Raw genomic sequence first — 23,034 nt, forward strand, 5'->3', positions numbered from 1 at the left:
ATTCTTAAATTTGGAAAATGTAGGAGGATCATACACAAGGCTTTATAGAGCAGGCTTGATCTACAACTAAGAAGCAACAATGAGATTAAAAATTGGGGCAGCAGAGAGTGATTCACTAATTGCTTCATTTCCAAAGCAGTGTCAAGGGGTTCTTCTGCAGGTGAATAGTGACTGGAAAGGGGTCATTTTAACCATGACACTTAGACTGTGGAATATCTGCCCCAGGCATGTTTGACTAGCACTTTCTATGTTAAACCTTAAAAGTCAGGATAAGCTCTTTTTTCTTCTCTCATGGTGCCTGACTTTAGGTGAACATGTTTTGCTGGTTTATCATTTATTTGTTATATTTATATTCTGCCTTTTCTTTAATTAGCTCAAGGCACCAATTATAGCTTTCATCCTTTCCGCTTTTATCCTAATGAGACCCTGTGAGGTAGGTGAAACAGAGATTGGATCAAGGTTACTTTATGGGTTATATGGCTGACTGGGGATTTGAACACAGGTCTCCCAAGTCCTAGACCAAAACTATAACCATTATACTACACTGGATGTTTTATTTCTCTGATTTCTTATGCAATCTTAAACCACCCTATAATTAAATATTTTAAATAAATACATTAAATGATCATATAACTAGAAATTCTTTTTTAAAAAAATATTTTATTTTTCCAACATATAGCTTACAAATATACAAAAACAACATCCTACAAGCTAGTGCAGTGTAGTGACCACTGTGCCAAACAAAGATCAGGAGACTGACCAGATTTAAATACCACTTCAGTCATGAAACTGAACTGATGAGCTTTGGGGCACTCACACACTCCTAGACTATCCTACCTCTCAAGATCATTATAAGAATAAAACAGGCAAGGGAGAATTTTAGCACCTTGGAAATCTGAATAAATAAAATAAAATATGCTTGTACATTCCATACTGAAATATTTATTTCCAAGGCCAATTTCTGACAACTTCTGCACATACATTTCAAAATTTTAAGTAAAGAACTTTCTCATTAAAAATAGCCCTGAATCTTTCACAGCTAGGGTTAACACCCACAGCACACTGGTTTCATCAACATACCACTCAACGAGTAGGATATTTGTATTTCCAAAGAAATACAAATGTCTTGTCCTAAACTTGGGATCTAAATCCTTCAACACATTGTTCTCACACTAACCAGAAATACAGACATTAATGCTGTATCCCCATATTTAGACTGCTGCCTCCAATTTGTAACTAGGGCTCAGTTTTTAGAAACCTCTTCTAAAGCAGGTCTCTCTAATGACTTCTAAAACACTTAATGTACAATGTAAATGTTAAAACGTAGCTTTAAACATTTTCTATCTTGCTGAACAATCCTGTCCCCCATCAATTCCTTTTAACTGAAAAAAAGATCTGCTGACAGCATGTTAGTAGAAGAACTTTGTTTCCTATAAATATCACAGTACTTACTGTTGCTAGCTAGCCACTCATTAAGGTCGATTTCTCGTGGTAACATGACTAACTCTTTGAATTCAAAGTCAGTAATCCTGGATTTTGTATATTCTGGCTCCAGGTAGAGTTTCTTTTCTTCTGGTGCAGGCTTTTTACCATTTGGTTTTCCTTTCGATTTCCTGAAAAAGAAATAGTGCCATGAATCATCAGTGATGCGCAACTACCTATATTGACTTGACCCATATTTTAGCTTCAACTATATAATCCAACTTTTCTTTGTCATCGAAGGGAACCTGCTGTTAGCATGTGCCTTATAGGCAGGGCTTCTAAGAGCAACTTGTGGAATGACATATTTCTTCAGTTACACATGATCTGCATATGCTTTTGCATCCTTCCTCTTCCCTGGCAAACAAATTATGAAAACTAGAAAACATGGCAAATTGTTTCATTTAACGTATTCTCGAAGGGTTTCACGGCCAAGCAAGTCTTCCTTCTACGGTTGACAAATGGCATTTTCCGATAACACAGGCATCCATTTAAGAAAACTGATTTAAAATATTTGAACAATATATAAATTCAGGAGGCATATTCTGAATTTTTATAGGAAAGATAAAATTTTAAATCCTTGGGGTGCTTTGGTACTTCCATAAGACTAACAAACTGAGATGCAGTAGGTAATGAAAGAAATTCAAGATAAGCCTTCAAGACAGCAGAGACCTACTATACACCAGAAAAAGCCATAATGTAGAAAAAGCCACAATAACACAACCAGTAAGGCCTACATGAGGAAGTTTGCAACTCAGATTAATGTAATGATTTGCACCTGCTCTTAAACTATTGCATGTTTTCACACTAACTCACTTTAGCTGCATCTGCTTTTCAGTTATATCCTCACCTTTTTTCAAAGTGAACCTGAGGCAACGAACAAAGGATTTCTAGACCATCTCCCATCCAAACAATGGCTTACAGGGAATGCTACAGATGCCTCCATTGGTTCTCATTCATGTTGAGTCATGATTCAACTATCAGATATTGCTCAACAGGAAGGAATATTACAAGTTATCTACTCATGCAAAGTACTGTTTAAATATTTATTTCTCAGAGTGGCCCAACTGCAATAACGTGAAGCCATTTGCTTGACATCTTCCTCCCCCAGGAATGCCAAGCTCCAATCATGTAACCAGTTTATTCTAGCAGTGAACAGCACAATCTAGTTAAAACTATGCACTCTGCCTCAAGCAAGCCCACACTACCATGCATTTACCTCATTCCAAAGAGAAGTTTGCAAAAGTAAGCACCTTGATATGATAAGCAAACTAGGTAAGTTCTGTATGGTGCACTTTTAATTCTTCTCTTAGAAAGTTTTGTGTATAGAAAATAAGCAAACAGACTAAGACACAATATTTAGGATGAACTGGAACAGAAAAACAAACAGAATTTAGGATGAACCAAAGTTAAAAAAGAAAGAAAAGAAAAAAAGATGGCCAAACTTGAAAATTACATGAACAACAGAATTGTCAGAAGCATGGCATCGCAATATTTCAATCAAAGGGCAATAGTACTGTATAGCAGTGGTCCCCAACCTTGGGCCTCCAGATGTTCTTGGACTGCAACTCCCAGAAGCCTTCACCACCACCTCTGCTGGCCAGGATTTCTGGGAGTTGAAGTCCAAGAACATCTGGAGGCCCGAGGTTGGGGACCACTGCTGTATAGTATATGAACAACAAGTAGGCTGGATCTTTCAGTTATATTACTCCTTTCAGGCCATTGCCTTCAAGCAGAAGACAGTGAATGTATCCTGTTTCTCAGTGCTCTGTTTTTCAAACAATGATCTACTCTCTTCTCCCATATACTTTTTTTTTCTCATGGTAGACCTCTCTTTGGAGTGAGCCAAACTCATGATATGCTTTCTTCACTAGCTTGAGGCAAAGCACAAAGTTTCAACTGGATTTATTTTGTCTAAGATAAGCTGTTTCTATGATTGGGTCTCAGCATTTTTGGGGAGAAAAAGTTCAAGAATGCTATTGCACCATTATGGAAAAGAAAACATGACGTATCACTAAAGTAATACTAATTGATCCTCACTGGACAACACCAAACATTAGGAAATAAGATCCAAAACTTCTTCCCAATATTTATGTTTAACTACATAGACTGGAAAAGTTGCTGACACTTAAAAGATCTGGTTTTTTAACAGGCAAGAGTAGCCATCCATAAGAATGAGGAGAAGACTATCAGGTCAAATATAACCTATCAAGAGGCAAAGAAGCCAAAATCCCCACCAAGGCAGATATGAAAGGAAGCCAAGATGGACTATACATAGAAATAAATAAAAACGAGCTACCCTTCTGGATGTGGTTTATTTCTATTGAGCTATCAGTCTGCTGGCACTAGGCAGCATTTCGTTCTCTCACACACACTCAGATAAAATGCAGCTATGCACAAACTGTATCTTCCATGCTTTGATATCACATGACCAGCCTGGAAGGAAATGCAGAATGTGGCAATTCTAACTGCCTCTGGAAGCCCTTTTCAGGATTTCCAACCTTTGAATTTACGGCTTCCTAAAAAGCAGAAACTGAGCTTTACAGAGCAGCAGGGTCTGGGGGAGGATTTATATTGCATGTCACATTTTTTCCTGCAACCTATGTTTAAGTTTAGGGGTGGACCTGCTAATGTTTATGAATAATATGGTGAGAAAGGCCAGATGTAAGTTGCAGAGAAATATTAAATATCATAGAAATCCTCCCCCAAGACTGATCACATTTTCTTATCACTAAACATTTTGAAAGCAGTGGGTGAACCACATGCAATTTTCCAATTCTGCCAGATTTCAGTATCACAGGAAACTCTCTTTCCTGGCTGAAGAGGAACAAGGTATCCACAGTCTGATTATTCATAAATGATTCTATAACATCTAAATACACTTCTACATCACAAAATATTCCTTCAACCGGTATTTAACCAATCAGATTTTCCCTGAAGTACACAAACGTTTGCATTCAAGTAAAAGAAGCAATGAAAAGCCAGCTTCATGATGCTTGAATGTCAGGCAGCACCCAGCTTGAGGAATGCAAACTTTTTTCGTTTGTTTCTCAAAGCCAGAACAAATCTTTTGGCAGTGTCCAAGGTAACAAATCAGCTATGTTCAACAGTAAAAACAAGACAACAAACTTATTCTTAGGCAGCTCTTCAAGCAAAGGTTACTTGAAAAACTTAAACCACTGTTGATGTAAATGTCAAAGACACAAATCACCCCACAGAGGAGAACAGGGGAAAAAACAGCAGAGAAAAATACCAGCAGACAGAATACTGCCGACACAATGTGAAACATTACACTTTTTAAGATTTTGCTGCTTCTGACTGGTTAGCTATAAACACCATTTATGTTCAGCTCAAAAATGACACCACTGCAAAAAAAAATTCTCTCTTTGTAGCTCAAGTGGCAAAAGGACAATTAATACTGCAAATAACTTCTATGAACCTCACTGATAATATTTTGGTTACTATCAGCTCACAAGACGCTACTGTGCTTGCTGTTTAGTTGTTAAGTAATGTCCGACTCTTGTTAACCCATGGACCAGAGCACACCAGGCCCTCCTGTCTTCCACTGTCTCCCGGAGTTTGCTCAATTTCATGTTGGTAGCTTCGAGGACACTGTCCAACCATCTTGTCCTCTGTCATCTCCTCCTCTTGCCTTCACACTTTCTCAACATCAGGGTCTTTTCCAGGGAGTCTTCTCTTCTCATGAGATGGCCAAAGTATTGGAGCCTCAGCGTCGGGATCTGTCCTTCCAGTGAGGACTCAGAGTTGATTTCCTTCAGAATGGATAGATATGTTCTCCTTGCAGTCCAGGGGACTCTCAAGAGCCTCCTCCAACACCACAATTCAAAAGCATCAATTCTTCGGTGGGCAGCTTTCTTTATGGTCCAGCTCTCAGTTCCGTACATCACTACAGGGAAAACCATAGCTTTGACTATTCAGACTTTTGTTGGCAAGGTGATGTCTCTGCTTTTTAAGATGCTGTCGAGGTTTGTCATAGCTTTCCTCCCCAGAAGCAAGCATCTTTTAATTTCGGGGCTGCTGTCACCATCTGCAGTGATCATGGTGCCCAAGAAAGTGAAATCTGTCACTGCCTCCATATCTTCCCCTTCTATTTGCCAGGAGATGATGGGACCAGTGACCATGATTTTGTTATTTTGATGTTGAGCTTCAGACCATTTTTGCGCTCTCACCCTCATTCTTTACTTCCTCCTCACTTTCTGCCATCAGAGTGGTAGCATCTGCATATCGGAAGTTGTTGATATTTCTTCCAGCAATGTTAATTCTGGCTTGGGATTCATCCAGTCCAGCCTTTCACATAATGTATTCTGCATATAAATTAAATAAACAGGGAGAAAATGTATAGCCTTGTCATACTCCTTTCCCAATTTTGAGCCTATCAGTTGGTCCATATCCAGTTCTAATTGTTGTTTCATGTCCCACATATATATTTCTCAGGAGATAGATAAGGTGGTCAAACACTCCCATTTCTTTAAGAACTTTCCATAGTTTGCTGTGGTCCACACAGTCAAAGGCTTTTGTGTAGTCAATGAAGCAGAAGTAGATGTTTTTCTGGAACTCTCTGGCTTTCTCCATAATCCAGCGCATGTTAGCAATTTGGTCTCTAGTGACTTTGTCCACCAAATCTGTTCTTCACTTCCACTGTGCCTTCATACAGGATTTGGTTTAGATTATACCTGACTAGCCCAATGGTTTTTCCTACTTTCTTCAGTTTAAGCTTGAGTTTTGCTATAAGAAGCTGATGATCAGCTCCAGGTCTTGTTTTTGCTGACTGTATAGAGCTTCTCCATCTTTGGCTGCAGAGAACACAATCAATCTGATTTCAATATTGCCCATCTGGTGATGTACATGTGTAGATTCAGCTCTTGTGTTGTTGGAAAAGAGTGTGATGACTGACTTGTTCTCTTGACAAAAGTCTATTAGCCTTTGCCCTGCTTCATTTTGAACTCTATGGCCAAACTTACCTGTTGTTCCTTTTATCTCTTGATTCCTTACTTTAGCATTCCAATCCCCTAGAATAAGAGAACATCTTTCTTTGGTGTCAGTTCTAGAAGTTGTTGTAAGTCTTCATAGAATTGGTCAATTTCAGCCTCTTCAACATTGGTTATTCGGTGCATAAACGTGGATTACTGTGATGTTGAAAGGTCTGCCTTAGATTCATATTGAAATCATTCTAGCATTTTTGAGATTGTATCCCAATACAGATTTCCCACTCTTTTGTTGACTATGAGAGCTACTCCATTTCTTCTATGGGATTCTTGACCACAATAGTAGATACGGTAATCGTCTGAATTGAATTCGCCCATTCCTGTCCATTTTAGTTCACTGATGCCCAGGATGTCAATGTTTATTTTGCCATCTCCTGTTTGACCATATTCAGCTTACTCAGGTTCATAGACCTTACATTCCAGATTCCAATGCAGTATTTTTGTTTGCAGCATCGGACTTTCCTTTCACTTCCAGGCATGTCTACAGCTGAGCGTCCTTTCAGCTTTGGCCCAGCCACTTCATTACCACTGGAGCTACTTGTCCTTGTCCTTCGCCCTTCTTCAGTAGCATGTTGGATGCCTTCTGACCTAAGGGGCTCATCTTCCAGCGTCATATTTTTTAGCCTTTTGTTTCTGTCCACAGAGTTTTCTTGGTAAAGATGCTGGAGTGGCTTGCCAGTTCCTGCTCCAGGTGGATCGCGTGTAGTCAGAACTCTCCACTATGACCTGTCCGTCTCTGGTGTCCCTGCACAGCATAGCCCATAGCTTCTCTGAATTACTCAAGCCCCTTCGCCAGAACAAGACAGCAGTCCGTGAAGGAGCTATTTTGTTAAAAGCTCCTAAAAACCTATCTGTTTTTGGCTGGTAATTTGCCTAAATCAACCTGCTACCTGCCCCAGACTGCCTGATGTTTACCAGATCATTTCATTTTTATCTTTTCACCTTTCTGGAAAACATAGGCAGAGGAAAAGTAACCTGTCAAGGGGTCTTAGCTCTAACTACAGATGAGCAATTCAGTCTACTTTCAATTCTGTACCACTTTCACTCTGCAGGCCAAAAACCTGTTTCACTGATAAACAAATCAGCATGAACCACCGCAGTAGTGGTTTGTGCTCATCTCTACTAAAAAATATCCTCTTCAAAATATTGCATCACCACTACCCTGTCCTTCCCCCTTTCCTTTGCTGAATACCGATAAACTCCATAGAGCATATCAGACCACATTTGTGAGCTAGTGTCACAATATTCCTGGTTGACTTTGATAGAGAAAACCTTGGGCTTGTAATATGCCACCAAGGCACTTATGACTTATGAGGGCTTTAAGAACCTCCAAAGGGTCCTATCATTAATAGCCCTGCTCTTGTCTTGCAGACTTCCTTTATTCCGTCAATATAGTTCAAGCCAGACTTTCCTCTTTTCACAATACTTTTCACTATTATCATTGTTTTTTTCCACTCCATCACATACCCAAAACACAACAGCTTCAATTTAGTTGTTTTAACATCTACTAATTCATGCTTGACTTGTTTTAGAATTCATTTGTTTGTTTTCATATCTGTAAAGTTCTCTCCTAAGCACACATTTCAAATGAATCACTTCTTTTCCTGTTAGCTATCTTCACTTCACTTCACAGCTTTCATGACTGTAGACAACAATCAGGAATGCCACTATGTGGATGATCTTGGTGTCGGTTTCCAATAACACATCCTTACTATTAAGGATCTTTTTTAGTTCCCTTCATAGCTGCCCTTTAAAGTCTCCATCTTTTTCTGATTATTTGGCTTTAATCCCTATTTTGATTGAGGATTGAACCAAAATATAGAAAATCTTTAACAATTTTGATTTCTTGACCAAAGAGAACATTAGGACTTGAAGTTTTATGTTTGGACACAGGCAACAAGGTGAGAAATATAAACATGTATCCGTTCAATTGTGAAAAGCTCAGGAATGTATAAATAGACCTTTTATAAAACACAATGCATCTCCCTTTATAATACATGGAAATAACAAAGGAAAGATTGGTCCCCCATTTCCATGTATTCAAAAGCAAAACATTACTGTTTCATATACACATTCCCTCCACATATCCAAACACAAAGTCTTGAAACTAACTTCTGCAGCAAGGAGAGATGATGTTGAGAATATTTAGATAGCATTAATAGAACCATTTGAAATCATTCAGATGCACAGCAAAATTCCAGAAAAGCAAACATGACTAAAAGTCAAACAACAAAAGAGCTGGCTGGATAGCTCAGTGCTTTGGGAGTTTGATTCCCCACTGTGCCTCCTGCATGTAGAGTCAGCCTGTTAAGTCATGGGCAAACTGCAAAGTCTGAGGACACCCCAGGAGAACAGAAAATCACCTTTGTGTATTCGCTACCTCAAAAACCCTGGAAAGGGTCACCATAAATCACAATCAACTTGATGGCACACCATACATAGTATATATATAAATGCCAAAAGAATAAGTCCATAATATTACACTGTACTTCTAACATTTAGGTTTACACCACATGCATCGATGACTAAGCAAAACAGCAGAAGCTTATTCAAGTCAACATGAAAACCAGGAAAATAAGAACTAACTGATTTGAGGGTCAGCTGTATAACTATATCTGATATACCAGCTTCTGAATTTAATTTTTTTAACAAGGTAACTAATCACGAAGAGTCGGACACGACTAAACGACTAAACACACACACATTGCTTTGCTCCTTCCTTAGCCAAGCAATCCATGGAAATGCATAACAAAGCAGTTGACCTGTCTGAGAAGGTTAAGAGGAGCCTCACAAGCCTAGTCACATAAATTACAACCTTGTTAAAATCCAAAGAGGCTACAGTGAACAGTTACAGGTTCTGTTCCCATACACTATCACATCTAGGATTGCCAGATGTCCTTTATTTTCCTGTGTTCTTTATTTCAGAGAGGCACAGCTGCACATAAAAAGTAATGAATGGCACTGTTTTACATACCACAGTTCCAAAGCATCTCTTAGATTTTAACTCTGGATGTGGCAAGGTTGCCACCCCTTGGAATGCATATCTGTTTTAAGATGCAGTCCAAGTATATTGGTTATTTTTTCTGAAACTCATCTGATAAAGATATAATGTAATTCCACACCAAGTTTCCTGTTCACACTCCCATTCCCCCCCTTTTTTTCCTTCTTTCTAGTCCCTGCAGATGAGCTTTTCCACCAATGTTATAAGATTTGTTTATATGCGTATGCCTGGTCTTCAGAAATAACTCTTTACAGCAGCAACTCCTGATTCATTTTTAACTAGAGTGAATGCTGGAGCGAATGCTGAGGACTGCCTACCCAATCTCCACTCTGAAGAAACAAGGAAACCACAAAATAAGCAGACTGAGTGCTCCCTGAATAGGGCTGAGAAATTTGATTCTGTCAGATCAGCCAGCTGTTTAAAGTTCTTGTCAGATTTTGAGTGACACCAGGTTCCTTACTCAGTGAACTTGTTCTTGCACGAATGCAACAAAGTCTCTGTGTTTACATATGTAAATATTTATTTATTTATTTATTTATTTATTTATTTATTTATTTATTTATTTATTTATTTATTTATTTATTTATTTATTTATTAGATTTCTATCCCACCCTTTTAGGCAAAGTCTACTCCTGACAAACTGCTTGTAAGTACTATTGCCTCATAATCTGAGACTGCTAGCATTTGCAGCATAAGTTAAATACATTATAAACTACAGTATTTGGGGAAACTGACAAACCAGTGACCCTTCTCTTCAGCCACCAGCTATAACTGAGACCTGTTAAGACTTAAGATGTCCCAGTAGAAAGAATTCAATATGTTACATATTGTACATAAAATACAAACAATAAACAATTATCAAATAACAACATAAAATAAAACTAGCAGCAAGAATAAAAAACATTGCAGTAATTAAAAACAAATGAAACCAGTGCAAAAGCCAGATCAGAACTGAAATCACTAAAAACAATTCTGAAAATTCTGTGACAACAAGGGCCTTCACTTCATGCCAGAACATCAAAAACGTAGGTACAAGTTGAGCCTGTCTGGGGAAAATGTTCAAGGGACAAGATGCCACTATAAAAGGCCTTCTCTCCTTTAGAGCCACCCATATTGCCTAATGCAGCGGTCAGCCTGGGAGACCTTGCTTGCTGTTTTGACCTAATAATTAAATTACCTTCTGGTTTTTACTTCCTAAACCTGGATTTGAAAAGTCCACTGTTACAACATTCTTCCTACCAGTGAAAGTGACATTTCTTCTACTTGCTGTTCCATGGAGATACTATTTCCCATAATATGGAGAACTTATTTTTTTGTAAACTGGTGAAAAGCACCAAAGAATCCACTGTAACCATGGCCTTCAGTTCCACGTGCACATGTATCTGCAACTGCTGTATCACATCATTTGTTTTGGGATGTATTATTCGATGTCTCTGTTGCTTAGTATAGTAGATAACACTAGAGTAGGCCCACAGAATCAATAAGGATTTGAGAGTCAACTCCTCCATAAGTTTCATTAATTCAAATGGGCCTTCTCTAACTGTGACTTTAGCATAGCACATTGTAGCCAGAGTAGTCCCATTTGAATCACTGGAACTCAAGGAGGAGTTGACTCATTACATCCTCATTGATTTAATGGACCTGCTCCAGTGTGATTTACTATACAGTGGGGTCTTGACTTGAGAACTTAATCCGTATTGGAAGGCGGTTCTCAAGTCAAAAAGTTCTCAGGTCAAATCTGCATTTCCCATAGGAATGCATTGAAAACCATTTGATTCGTATCTGCTCTTTTCCGTCCATAGAAACTAATGGGAAGCTGCTATTCCACCTTTGACCACTAGAGGGGGATATTTTGTTTCTTTTTTTCTTAGGTCAAGAAAGGTTCAGGGAAGGCAGGGAAAATACAGTCCAGGCAGTACCAGGCAGTCTGAAGACTGTCTCCCAATCCACTCTCTAAACGCTGGGAGGAGCGAGGAAGCAGACAAGCACCCTTTTCACTGGCCAACAGTTAACTGAAAGTTCAAATTTTGCACTTTCCCTGCCTCCCACGTGGGTTTTTTTCAGTTCTTAACTCAAATCTAAGTATGTAAGTCAAGTCAGTATTTTCCTATGAGAGTGGTTCTTAAGTCAAAATGTTCTTAACTCAAGCCGTTGTTAAGTCAAGACCCCACTGTACTAAGCAACAGGATTTGGGTCACTGAAGGCTAGTGCAGTATTGTGCGTGTAAGAATGTATGGCTGGTACGAAGCAAAACAACAGGGAAAAGACCAGAATGCAGTATAAAAGCAACCCATTTTTTTTATATTGACACATGGTGGAATACAATTTCATGCTTACAATTTGCTCTTATGCATAAGAAGCCCTGTTAAGAGTACATAAGCTCAATAACAAGCATTGCTAGTAATTTAACCATGTACCTATAGCTTCTTAGATAAGAGATGGCAACGAGGTGGGATGGGGAGTTCCCCTGCACAGCCCAAAAGTGGTTGGCTGCCTGAGGAGGTGGGGAAAGGCTGGCTGAGCTCCTGCCTGGAGATTGGAGTGCCGCAGCATGCGAAGCCCAGTAAGCAGACTAGGCAGCCTGGGGGAGGGAGATGGAACTCAGCACCACCTGTGGTGCCATGCTTCGTACAAAGCACAAAACTACCATCTCTATTCATAGATATTGCTGAATAAGCTGATAAGAGGACTATCATCAAATGTATCTAGCTAGTTGTGTCATAGCAATACTGAATGTTCAGAATGCACCTTGTCTCTTGGATTCCACAGAGAACACAGTATCCACTTCCTGAAATAAACTGCTCTCCTGTCCCTTCTAATAATGTATATAATATACTCAATTTTTTCTAAGAAATGTACAATTTCCTAAGGTCATCACTTTCACAGGTTACTGCTCATTTCATATAATTATTTTTGTTTTTCTACTTCACCTACTTTAGCAATATTGTAGCTTCCACCATTAAAAAGGAGTATCTCCTCATCAGATTGTACAGCAGTAACACAGAACTCCTTCCTCTCCCCGCCCAGCTTGATGAAACATCTACCAACATTGCTTTTGTTTTCTGTAGATCAGTTATACTGTGGGCATGACTTGTCAGTAGATAGTTGTGAACACTCCATATGTGCATGCATTTATTAGTTTCATTTGTAGGCTGGCCTTTCTCCAAAGAAAGAAGAAGGGCGGAGGAGAAAGATGGCTCTACTTTCTGAGAAGGGATGACTTTACCCTATTAAAAAGGCCTTTTTACGCAAAAGTGGCAGGGTGGGGTGTAATGGCTATTGTAAAAGGGGCTCGCAACTCAAAAAAGGTTGGGAACCACTGCTTTAAATAGAAAAGGCAGAAGTAAGAATGCATGGTTTCTACCTACACTTATAGCCTCCTTCACTGCAGAGACTTAAAATCTGCTTTTTTTTTGCTTCCAGTCTAGACCAGGTTTAGGTGATACCCCCTCACCTTCTCATCTGTAGTAGAAGAGTATTATCAACAACTGTACTGTTAAGTAGTATTATAACAATGTTAAAAAAAGTTTCACATTTTGTATTCAGGGTAATATGACCTGCACAGCCAGCTGATTATTCCATATATGCTGGATAGTTCAGTGGTTTAGGCACCTGACTGGGGAGCCAGAGGTTGGGAGTTTGTTTCCTCGCTTCACAGGGGCTGGACTTATGATTCATAGTGTCACTTCCAGCTCTGCAGTTCTAAGATGATGATGATATTTGCACCTGATGCTTTATTTAGATTGAGAGCCATGATTCCAGAAGGGGTAGAGAAAATAACAGAATAGTGAAGTATGAGTAGACAAACAAGACAAATGGCCATGAGAAACAGAGAGACATGTATGACCTTCTTGCCTGAGTGGTATTACTGTCTGTTGATCAGACAGGCTTTCTCTGCACTTCTAAAAGATGGCGACCTCACAAACCCTGATCATAGACTACACATTAAACTCAATACAAAGTATTTTGAGAGGAAATTTAAAAATGACAATATTAGTAAAAATAAATAGTTCTCTTATTAGGCCACTTCTCAAATAAGCAGTACAGCATTTTATTTTATTTTTACCTTGTACAGAAGTGTATGCTGTACCAGGAGATGGAGCAAGACAAATGTCTGAAAAATTGTCCCCTAGTACTGCAGCCAATCTGGGATTTTCCTTTCTGACTTTACAAAAAGGAAGTTTACTAAAGCTTTTGGCATAGTATTTGAGAAGGATACCTCCCCTTGCCAAGCTGTCTGACCCCAGAACCTAATTTCCCAGCTTATCATTCAGTCATGAGCTAGTTACTGGCATAGGTGAACTGTAAGTCAAAAGGAAACACCACAAAAATGTAAGAAAAAATGACAGCAAATAAATAAGAAAAAATAACAGGCTCCAACTACTGATTTTTTTCTTCATCAAATTTTTGTTATGTTTTTAAAGGGTTGTTATAGTTTATTTAGGAAGAGAAGGAAGGAAGAGAGTTCATTGCATGCCCGGGAAAGGATTTTATTTCATATTCTCACAGTAGTCCTTTGCCTTAAAAGGCAAACTCTGCCTTGACTCCAGATGCTGCTAGGCTGTAAGCAACTGGTGCCCAAGGATGGCAAGTACTTTAAGGACGACAAGTAGCACAGCCTTCTTTCTAATGCTGCCCTTTCATCTGAGTATTATCTATGCAAAGTAAGGTTCTTAACCACCAAGGATAAAGATAAAACTGGGCCTGTTAAAATTTACGTTTTTTCATGCTATGCCCATTCTTGTGGCTAAATGTGCTAGACTAGGGACGTTCTTAATTTTTCAGATAAAAGTGCATAACGATTGAGTCCCAAAACAAAAAAAAAATCATGATTTTATATCCAGTTCCAATAATGAGAGGACATTTTGAGTAAATACTGCTAAGCAAACAAAAGGTACAATGAGAGCAGAAGATAATGCTCTTCTGAAAGCAAAGGGAAATGCAATGCAGAAAAGCAGGATGCAGCTGCTTTAAATAGCTGAGATAAAGTTATTTTTTCAGAATCTACACTTGAAATGCAGCCGTTTTTATTAAATATATTAAGATATGGTTTTCCCCAGAGCAAAATGAAATGAGAAATGGACTGCATCACTTCAGGTTACAGGTAGGAGATGTCACTTTGGAAAGCATTAAAAACTTCCTGTAGAAATGCAGAACATCAAGTATAGTGTAGCTGTCTGACAAAGTTTTCAATGCAGTTTGTGCATGTGTTGCATGAAGGGGGGCATTCAAAATACAATTTCCACCTGCACCCTCTGTAGCTCACCTCTCACCTCAGTATTTGTATTATTATTGTTGTTGCTGTTATTCTTTATCATCATCATCATCATCATCATCATCATCATCATCATCATCATCATCATCATGCACCACCAGAGAGAGACACAAGAGCAACAATAGTAGAAAACTCAGAGAATTTGCCCAAATATGAGCTAGACCTCATTTAAAGGTCTACTCCATGGCAGGGGTTGCAGCAAAGAAATTGTTCTCTGCAACCATTGCATCCAGACAGAGCCACTCAGCAGAGCTGTTTCGAGAAGTCCAGAGCCTATCACATGCACAGTATTTCAACAGTGTTAGAAAAGCAGACTAACACAAAAAGATGATTTTTAATGGAAGAATCCAAAACTTCTGAATGCTGGCAGCAATTCAGGAAAACAGGCTTAGGAATGCACATGGTTTACATATAACCAAGCTGGCCTTTCATTTACAGTAAGGCAGGCTCATTCACTCACAGACAGGTTTACACACACACACACACACACACACACACACACACACACAGAGAGAGAGAGAGAGAGAGAGAGAGAGAGAGAGAGAGAGAGAGAGAATCATCAGGAGCCACAGTTCCTTTTACTGTATAAGGGTTTTTATTTGTAATCATTTATAACCCAATTATAAGTGGATTCTTCAAAACAGAAATGAGGAGGGGCAAAGCAAACTTTGAAAAGGAGATGAAATGATGATTAACACATTGAATTTTTATGAGTATCCTGAAAAATGTCACTGAGGCTTTTAATTCACAGTGGAGAACGTTTTAAAGCAAGAAAAGCAGCAGAGAAATGGCTTGGCATTTAACATCTTAAAATGAATACGTACCATTTAAACTGAACAGAATTATACATGAACTGTTTCAAATGTTGACATATAGCTACCTCCCTATAAGTATCTTTAATGCTGAACTAATTTATTTACAAGTATACTCTTTATGCTGGGTGAAAAGAGGCAAAATGAAGGTAAGGTCTATTTATTGTGCTACTTCCAGAGCCATCCCAAAACATTTTGCTTCCTGAGGTAGAGCACTGAATGGTATCACGGTGCAGAGTACACAAAAGACAATCAGGTGATTTTGCCACATAACACATAAATTCCACAATCGCCTCTACCCTCTCTGACAGTAAAAAAACAGACTAAGAAAAATAAATTACAAACAATTTATTATCTTTTTCCCAATACAAAAATCTGATGCTTTGGGATGGCTGCCTAGCACTACACAATGGATGGACAAGTCCTATTTACTGCAAACTATGGAAAACAGAAATCACAAGCAGTATGGAATTTGATTTATTTACTTTTTTATTTTGAAGTTTTTAAAGTATAATTTTTTTTAAAAGTATTTATGAAGTATTGGCTTAATGTATGTTCTCACATTATCATTGACATGAACATTTCATGTTACTTATCTCTTACTAACTACATAACACACATGCTGGTTGCCAGGTACTAATTTATTGTGATATAGGAATGTGGAAATATTGTGTTAAGAAGTATCCAGTCATAAAACTTCTCACATACGGTTTAAAAGCGTATAGATTTGAACATGCACAAAAGGTGGGGCTAAGAAAGTATATTGCCACATGGATTTTGTGTCTCTCATTCTCTGGCACCAACAATGTCATAACTCTTTTACATAACCAAGTTATCCTTTAGTAACTGCTATTGTCTAATAAGACTGCATAGGGATGCAATTACTTTTCAGTGAAAAACATTACTATAGGAATTTTTGTTCCTGTAGGTCACTTATGCAGAGGCATGTATCACATGCAGTAACATTTATATCCCATCTTTCTTCCAAGGTAGCATAAAAGTCTCCCCTCCTCTGTACACTGTCTTACTACACATTTTTAAAGTCAAACAAATGCTTAAAGGAACATGTAATATAAGAATCTAGAAGACAGAAAAAGCAATTATGATTTTATGTTAAAATTTACTAACCAGACCACATGCCTTGTTGATAACACAATTCCAACAAGCCAACAACTATTGTACATAAGAGATTTAACAGCAGGTAAAAGGAAATTAGGCAAATTCATACTACAGAGATTTCTCCACTACTAATTTGACTAAGTTGTTTAAGCTAATGAATGTGACCATCACTACCAAACTGTACACCAAATTTTATAAACTTTCAATTACCAAGTATCCTTCCTTTTTCCCCATTAAGATAACTTCCACATTTGAACTCTTTATTATATCTACTACTCAGACTGACTACCTTCTAATCTACCACTTAGCCCTAGAGTTAGTATCTTATTACTCCTACTGGACAATATACAGAATTACTTATAGAGATGTGGGCCTGTTTCAGGTGCAGATATCTGTCCGACACTTTTAATTCATTTAATTCTCTTTTCTACACAAACTTAACTTGTTCAAAAACATTGCCCTGTGCATCCAACAGCTAAAATGTTTCTTCCTACACCACCATCTCCAACAGGTTCAAAGAAACTATCACCAGGCCTGCGCATGGAGCAAGTGGAGATTCTGAAATGATACCCTGAAGACCCACAGTCTCAAGACCTGAGGACCCAAATTTGGTTTGCAGAATCTTGCAAATGTATTGTCCAAATCACTGGAGGTAAAACAGATTACAACCACTATCTCCTCTCCTATACAATCAGTCTATTTACCCAACACAAAACGTTACACCAGGCAGCTAAGTTACCATCCAGGCACCACCACTCTGACAAAACCAACCATCTGAGCTTCCAGTTACTGAATCTCTCACTCGCAGTGGGGCAGGGCGGATTTGATTTAAATCACTTTTAAAAAATCATTGATTTTTATCGACCCTGCAGAGGGATATTATTAGAACAAGAAATGAACCACTTCGAAAGTAAAAGTAATGCTCTCTTCCTGCAGATCAAGCATGAGTAAAAAAAGGAGAAGCCAGTTTACATAGTAGCTGACATACAGCAGCAGCATCCTATATGAAGTATGAAATTTGTCCAAGTTGGGGGCAAGCAATGTTTATGGCATTACCAGGACAACACATCTTTATATATTCTGTACAGTTCCAGGGATGAAAGCAAATTTGTTGGACTAACAAAAAACTATGAAATGAATTTATCATAGTGTCACTGTGCTCAAATGCTTACAGACATACAATTTCCATGTGTATTCACTAACTCTCCAGATGTAAGGCACAATGAAAAATGTTCACATACCAGATTCTGCACATGGAAGCAGTTTTAGACACAGATCAAGCTAGAAACTGCTGGTCTTTCAGGTGCATAACCCTGTTCATTTTATATGACCTTTCCATTTTTTTTCTCCAAGATGGTGCCGGTGGTGAGCAGGTAGCGATTTCGCCGCCGCCGCCCCCCCCCCGGCTTGCTTCCATCATTCTTTCCTTTCTTCTCGCACTTTTTAGTTATTTTTACGTCCCTCTTCCTAAACTGCCTTTCTCCCTACCTGACCTGAGCTGGACTGAGCCCGGGGAGAGCCTTGAATCCCAGGCTGCTGAGTGTTGGGACGGTCGCTGGTGCAGGAGCACATGAAGCGGGCTGAGCGGACGGAGCCAGGTTGAGTTGGAGCTCGGAACGTGGGTGTCATTTGAAGACTGCTCGGCGGAGCTTGGAGGCTCCGGGCTTCTCTCAGAGGCACCTTGGCAGAGGATCCAGGGTCTGGAGACCGGTTGAGTTGGTCCGGACAGAGCGGAGACCACTGGAAGGGCGCTGGAAGGACAGAGCGGAGACCACTGGAAGGGCACTGGTGCTGGGTCTGCCATGGCTGCTGAGAGGAGCCTGAATACCCCACCAGGTTGAACACCTGGAGGGTAATTCCTTTCTCAAACTTCCTCTCTTCAATCTGCTCCCTGAGTTCTAACAATGATGCCCTCCTAGCTGGCTCACAAGGGTGGAAAATGAAAGGGACTGTGGTTTCTCCAGTTCAGGTTGTGGTGTTTTTGATGCTGCTCATGCACTTTTCAGTTATGTCCACCATTATGATCAGTGAGCCCTGCCTACCTACCAAGATTCATACCAGCACCGCCATTACTAACACCAAGCCAAATAACATCAAAAAGGACAAGGCCACGTGATAGAGAAAGACAGTTTAGAAATATATGGGGGGGGATAATCATGGTGAGATTTCTTAAATAGATTTTTTTTGTTTTCTTTTCTCTTTTTAATATATAATTTATTGTATAAATTGCTACTTTGTTAATACACTGTATTTGGTTTATGTATGTCTATCTTATGTATATTATTTATATATTTTTATTGCACTGTATTTTGTTAATTTATTTTTATTTTGATATAATTTTTTCTTTCTCCCTCTTTTCTTTCCTCCCCCCTCCCCTTTCTTGGTTCCCTCTTTTCTCTGATATGAATTGAAAGGCCTACCCCCCAGCGAGGGGCCTATGAACATCTCAGTGATCACAGGTAGAGGGAGATATGGCGTTGGCACAGTCCCTACGTGTGTCAGAAGAACGATGGGCAGATGCTTAAAGGCTGTGACCAACCCTCAGTACCAAGGTAGCCAGACCAGTCTGCCCTCTACTCTAAACCTGATACTGTTGAATACCAGGTCTGTATCTAACAAAACCCAGGTGATCTGTGACCTCATCCTGGAGGAGGATGCAGACCTGGCATGCATAACCAAAATGTGGATTAGCAGAGAGGAGGATCCTCCCCTAGCTCTCGCCTGTCCACCCGGTTATGTTGTCCAGCACCAGGGTAGACTGGAGGGGCGGGAGGGAGTAGCCATTATAGACAAAAACAACTTGGAGGTTGTTAGGGGCTCCGGGGTGGTAAAGTCGGGTCTGGAGGCCCTCCACGTGTCGATTGGGGCCAGGGATGGTATTGGGATCTTGCTGGGTTACCGCGCTCTCCGCGACCCAGCCATTTCCCTACTGGAGCTGGTGGACTTTGCCTCCGCAGCACTGTTGATGTCCCCGAAGCTGCTGGTTTTGGGAGATTTCAACATGCACGTGGGGGCAGAGACTTCCGGACCAGCTCTTGAGTTCTTGGAAACCATGGCTTCCTTGAACATGTCCCAGCATGTCAACGGCCCCACCCACATGGGTGGCCACACGCATGACCTGGGTTTTTCCACCAGTTGGAGTGAGTGTGGTCTGATGGTGACCTTGAATCAGCCCCCTTGTCATGGTCAGATCACCACCTAATAAAGCGCAGCCTCAAAATGGCTCTCCCTCCTCGCAGGGAGCAGGGACCTATTTCCATGGTCTGCCCTCGAAGGCTACTGGATCCGGTTGGATTCCAGGATGCCATGAGAGGGGTTACAGCTGACCTGGCTGGCGCTCCTGTCGGGGCTCTGGTTGACGGCTGGTTCACTGCTGCCACCAGGGCCGTAGGCACAATCGCATCTAAACGCCCTCTCCAACGCAGAGCTTGGCCTGCGCCATGGTTCAACCAGGACCTGAGAGCGATGAAGCAATTTAGGAGAAGGCTAGAGTGCAAGTGGAGGAAGAACCCGATGGATTACAACTGGATAGCTGCCAGGGTCGCAACTAACCTTTACCTGGCTAAGGTGAAGGTTGCTGCTCGAGCATACTTCGCTAACTGGATAAGCGAAGCATCAAACCAGCAGGCGGAGTTATTCCGTATAGTGCGCGACCTATCTGGAATTGGTCTGAGTGATGGGCCTCCCCCTAGTTTTTCATTGGACCAATTTGCAGCATTTTAAAAATCTAAAGTGGAGGCCATCTGCCGGGAGCGCTCTCCTTTTTTGAATACAGTGGGTCACGCAGAGATGTCCAGCGCACCGCCTTGTCCAGTAACTTTTGATCACTTTCAGCCTGTGACGCCAGATGCTGTGGACAAGGTGCTTGATCGCTGCTGGGCCACCACCTCCTCCCTTGACCCTTGTCCAGCCTGACTAATTAAAGCAGCCAGGCCGACAATGACCAAATGGGCCACAGCGATAATTAATGGGTCTTTCCTTGAGGGCAGAAGAAAGAAACCAAATTTGGCGATGGACGATATTGGCAATTACAGGCCCGTTGCCAATGTTTCTTTCATTAGTAAAGTGGTGGAGAGGGTGGTGGCTGGTCAGCTTCAGGCTCTCTTGGATGAAGCAGATGCCCTGGATCCGTTTCAGTCGGGCTTCAGGCCGCACCATGGTACAGAAACGGCATTGGTCACCCTGTACGATGACCTGTTGAGGGAGGTTGATGGGGTAAAACGTCCCTGTTGGTCCTCCTCAACATCTCGGTGGCCTTTGATACCGTCGACCATGGTATCCTCCTGGGGAGGCACTCGAGTTGGGAATCGGTGGCTTGGTGCTTACCTGGCTCCATTCCTTCTTGGAGGACCGTCTCCAGAGAGTACAGCTTGGGGAGAGTGTCTCGGCCCCGTGGAGTCTCAATTGTGGGGTTCCACAGGGGTTGATTATCTCCCCAACGCTCTTTAATATCTATATGAGGCCGCTGAGTGGGGTCATCAGGGGGTGTGGAGCATCATGTCATCAATATGCTGATGACACCCAGCTCTACATCTCCTTTTTACCAACTGCAGGTGATGCCGTCCTGTCCCTACAGCGCTGCCTGGGGGCTGTACTGCAATTGATGCAGGAAAATGGGCTGAGGCTGAACCCGGACAAGACGGAGGTCCTGAGGGTGGTTGCCCTCACCACTGGCTGGCAGGGTGACTCCCTTTCATTTGGGGAGGCGACCCTTGCCGCAATGAGTGGGGTCCGCAGTCTGGGGATCCATCTGGGCCTGGCACTCACCATGGAGACTCAGGTGGTGTCGGTGGTCCGCACCGCCTTTTTCCATCTGTGGCAGATAGCCCGGCTGCGGCCCTATCTCGATGTGGGGGCACTCATTACCTTGGTTCATGCACTCATAATCTCAAGATTAGACCACTGTAATGTGCTCTACGTGGGGCTACCTTTGACGTTGACGCGGAAAGTCCAAATGGTGCAGAATGCGGTGGCCAGGCTCCTTAGTGGAGCGAGAAAATACCACCACATTTCTCCTAATTTGGCAGCGCTGCATTGGCTGCCCATCCAATTCCATGTTGACTTCAAAGTTTTGATGCTTACGTATAAAGCCCTAAATGGTTTAGGGCCTCGATACTTGGCGGAACGCCTACTCCCACCTAGCTCTACCCGTGTCACTCATACAAGTCAGGAGGTGAGGCTGAGGAGCCTGACACTGAGGGAGGCCCGGAAAGAAAAAACAAGAAACCGGGCCTTCTCAGCAGTGACTCCTCACCTCTGGAATAATCTGCCTCCAGAGATTCACGCAGCCCCCCTCGCTGGGCACCTTTAAAAACCAACTGAAAACATGGATGTTTCGGCAGGCCTTCCCTCCCAGTTAATTCTTGATTTTCCTCCCTCCTTCTCCTATTATGAATTATGTCACTGGTTCTCCATCTTGTAGAAGTTTTTCTAAATTTCTCATTATGAGAATTACACACACACACAAACATACACACACACACATACACATTTGTGTTTGTATTTGTGTTGTAAGCCGCCTAGAGTGGTCGCAATGACTAGATAGGCAGGGTATAAATGGAATGAATAAACAAACAAACAAACAAACAAACAAACAAACAAACAAATAAATATTCCTGCACCATTTTTCTACACAAAGCTTAACTAGGAGCTCAAAGAATAATAAGTTAAAGTATTTAAAAGGATTAATTCATTCATTCCATTTTTATCCCATTCCATTTTCCCCGAAAATAAGACAGGGTCTTATATTAATTTTTGCTCCAAAAACATATTAGGGCTTATTTTCAGGGGATTTTTTTTCATGTATAACTACCTACATTTATTCAAATACAGTCATGTCATCTTCTTCTGGTTGCTGCGCAATGGTAGAGGGCAGAGTTTCACTTAACTGGGGCATATTTTAGGGGTAGGGCTTATATTTCGAGCATCCTGAAAAATCATACTAGGGCTTATTTTCAGGTTAGGTCTTATTTTCAGGGAAACGGTAGCAACAGAGTATTACCCTGGGCAGAACACTATTCAAAATAAACATGATCAGCACATGAAACACTTGAAGTAATCATAACAGCATGCATGCTCACACATATGCAAATCAGTATGAAACATGACATACATTAACAAGATGGACTTTAGAAGGTGGCTTAAAATATGCCAGTGGGAAAGATATTGAGCCCATATAGTTGTAGGCTTCAGCTAAATAAGAATATATAAGATACAGTACTACAGGATAAGCAGCAAATAGGGATAATATTTTAACCAATAAAACTAAACCAAAATTACAGGAACTATAGACCATCAAAGCAGTAAAAAGTGAAGTCTAATGATATCTTTTTAAAAAACATT

The 23,034-nt window shown here is 40.6% G+C and overlaps 1 protein-coding gene across 6 annotated transcripts in view; it reads right to left on the reverse strand.

Annotated features, from left to right (window-relative positions):
• Positions 1 to 23,034, reverse strand: part of MOB2 (MOB kinase activator 2) — a 152,928-nt gene that overhangs the window by 15,730 nt on the left and 114,164 nt on the right. For all 6 annotated transcript variants that reach the window (XM_020788788.3, XM_020788787.3, XM_078383687.1 and 3 more), the window contains one exon: positions 1,453 to 1,613. In XM_020788788.3, the coding sequence (XP_020644447.1) occupies positions 1,453 to 1,613 (161 nt within the window). Of the gene's footprint in view, positions 1 to 1,452; positions 1,614 to 23,034 lie in introns of those variants that run through there.

The sequence above is a fragment of the Pogona vitticeps genome, chromosome 1, assembly GCF_051106095.1.
Source record: "Pogona vitticeps strain Pit_001003342236 chromosome 1, PviZW2.1, whole genome shotgun sequence".
Lineage (NCBI taxonomy): Eukaryota > Metazoa > Chordata > Lepidosauria > Squamata > Agamidae > Pogona > Pogona vitticeps.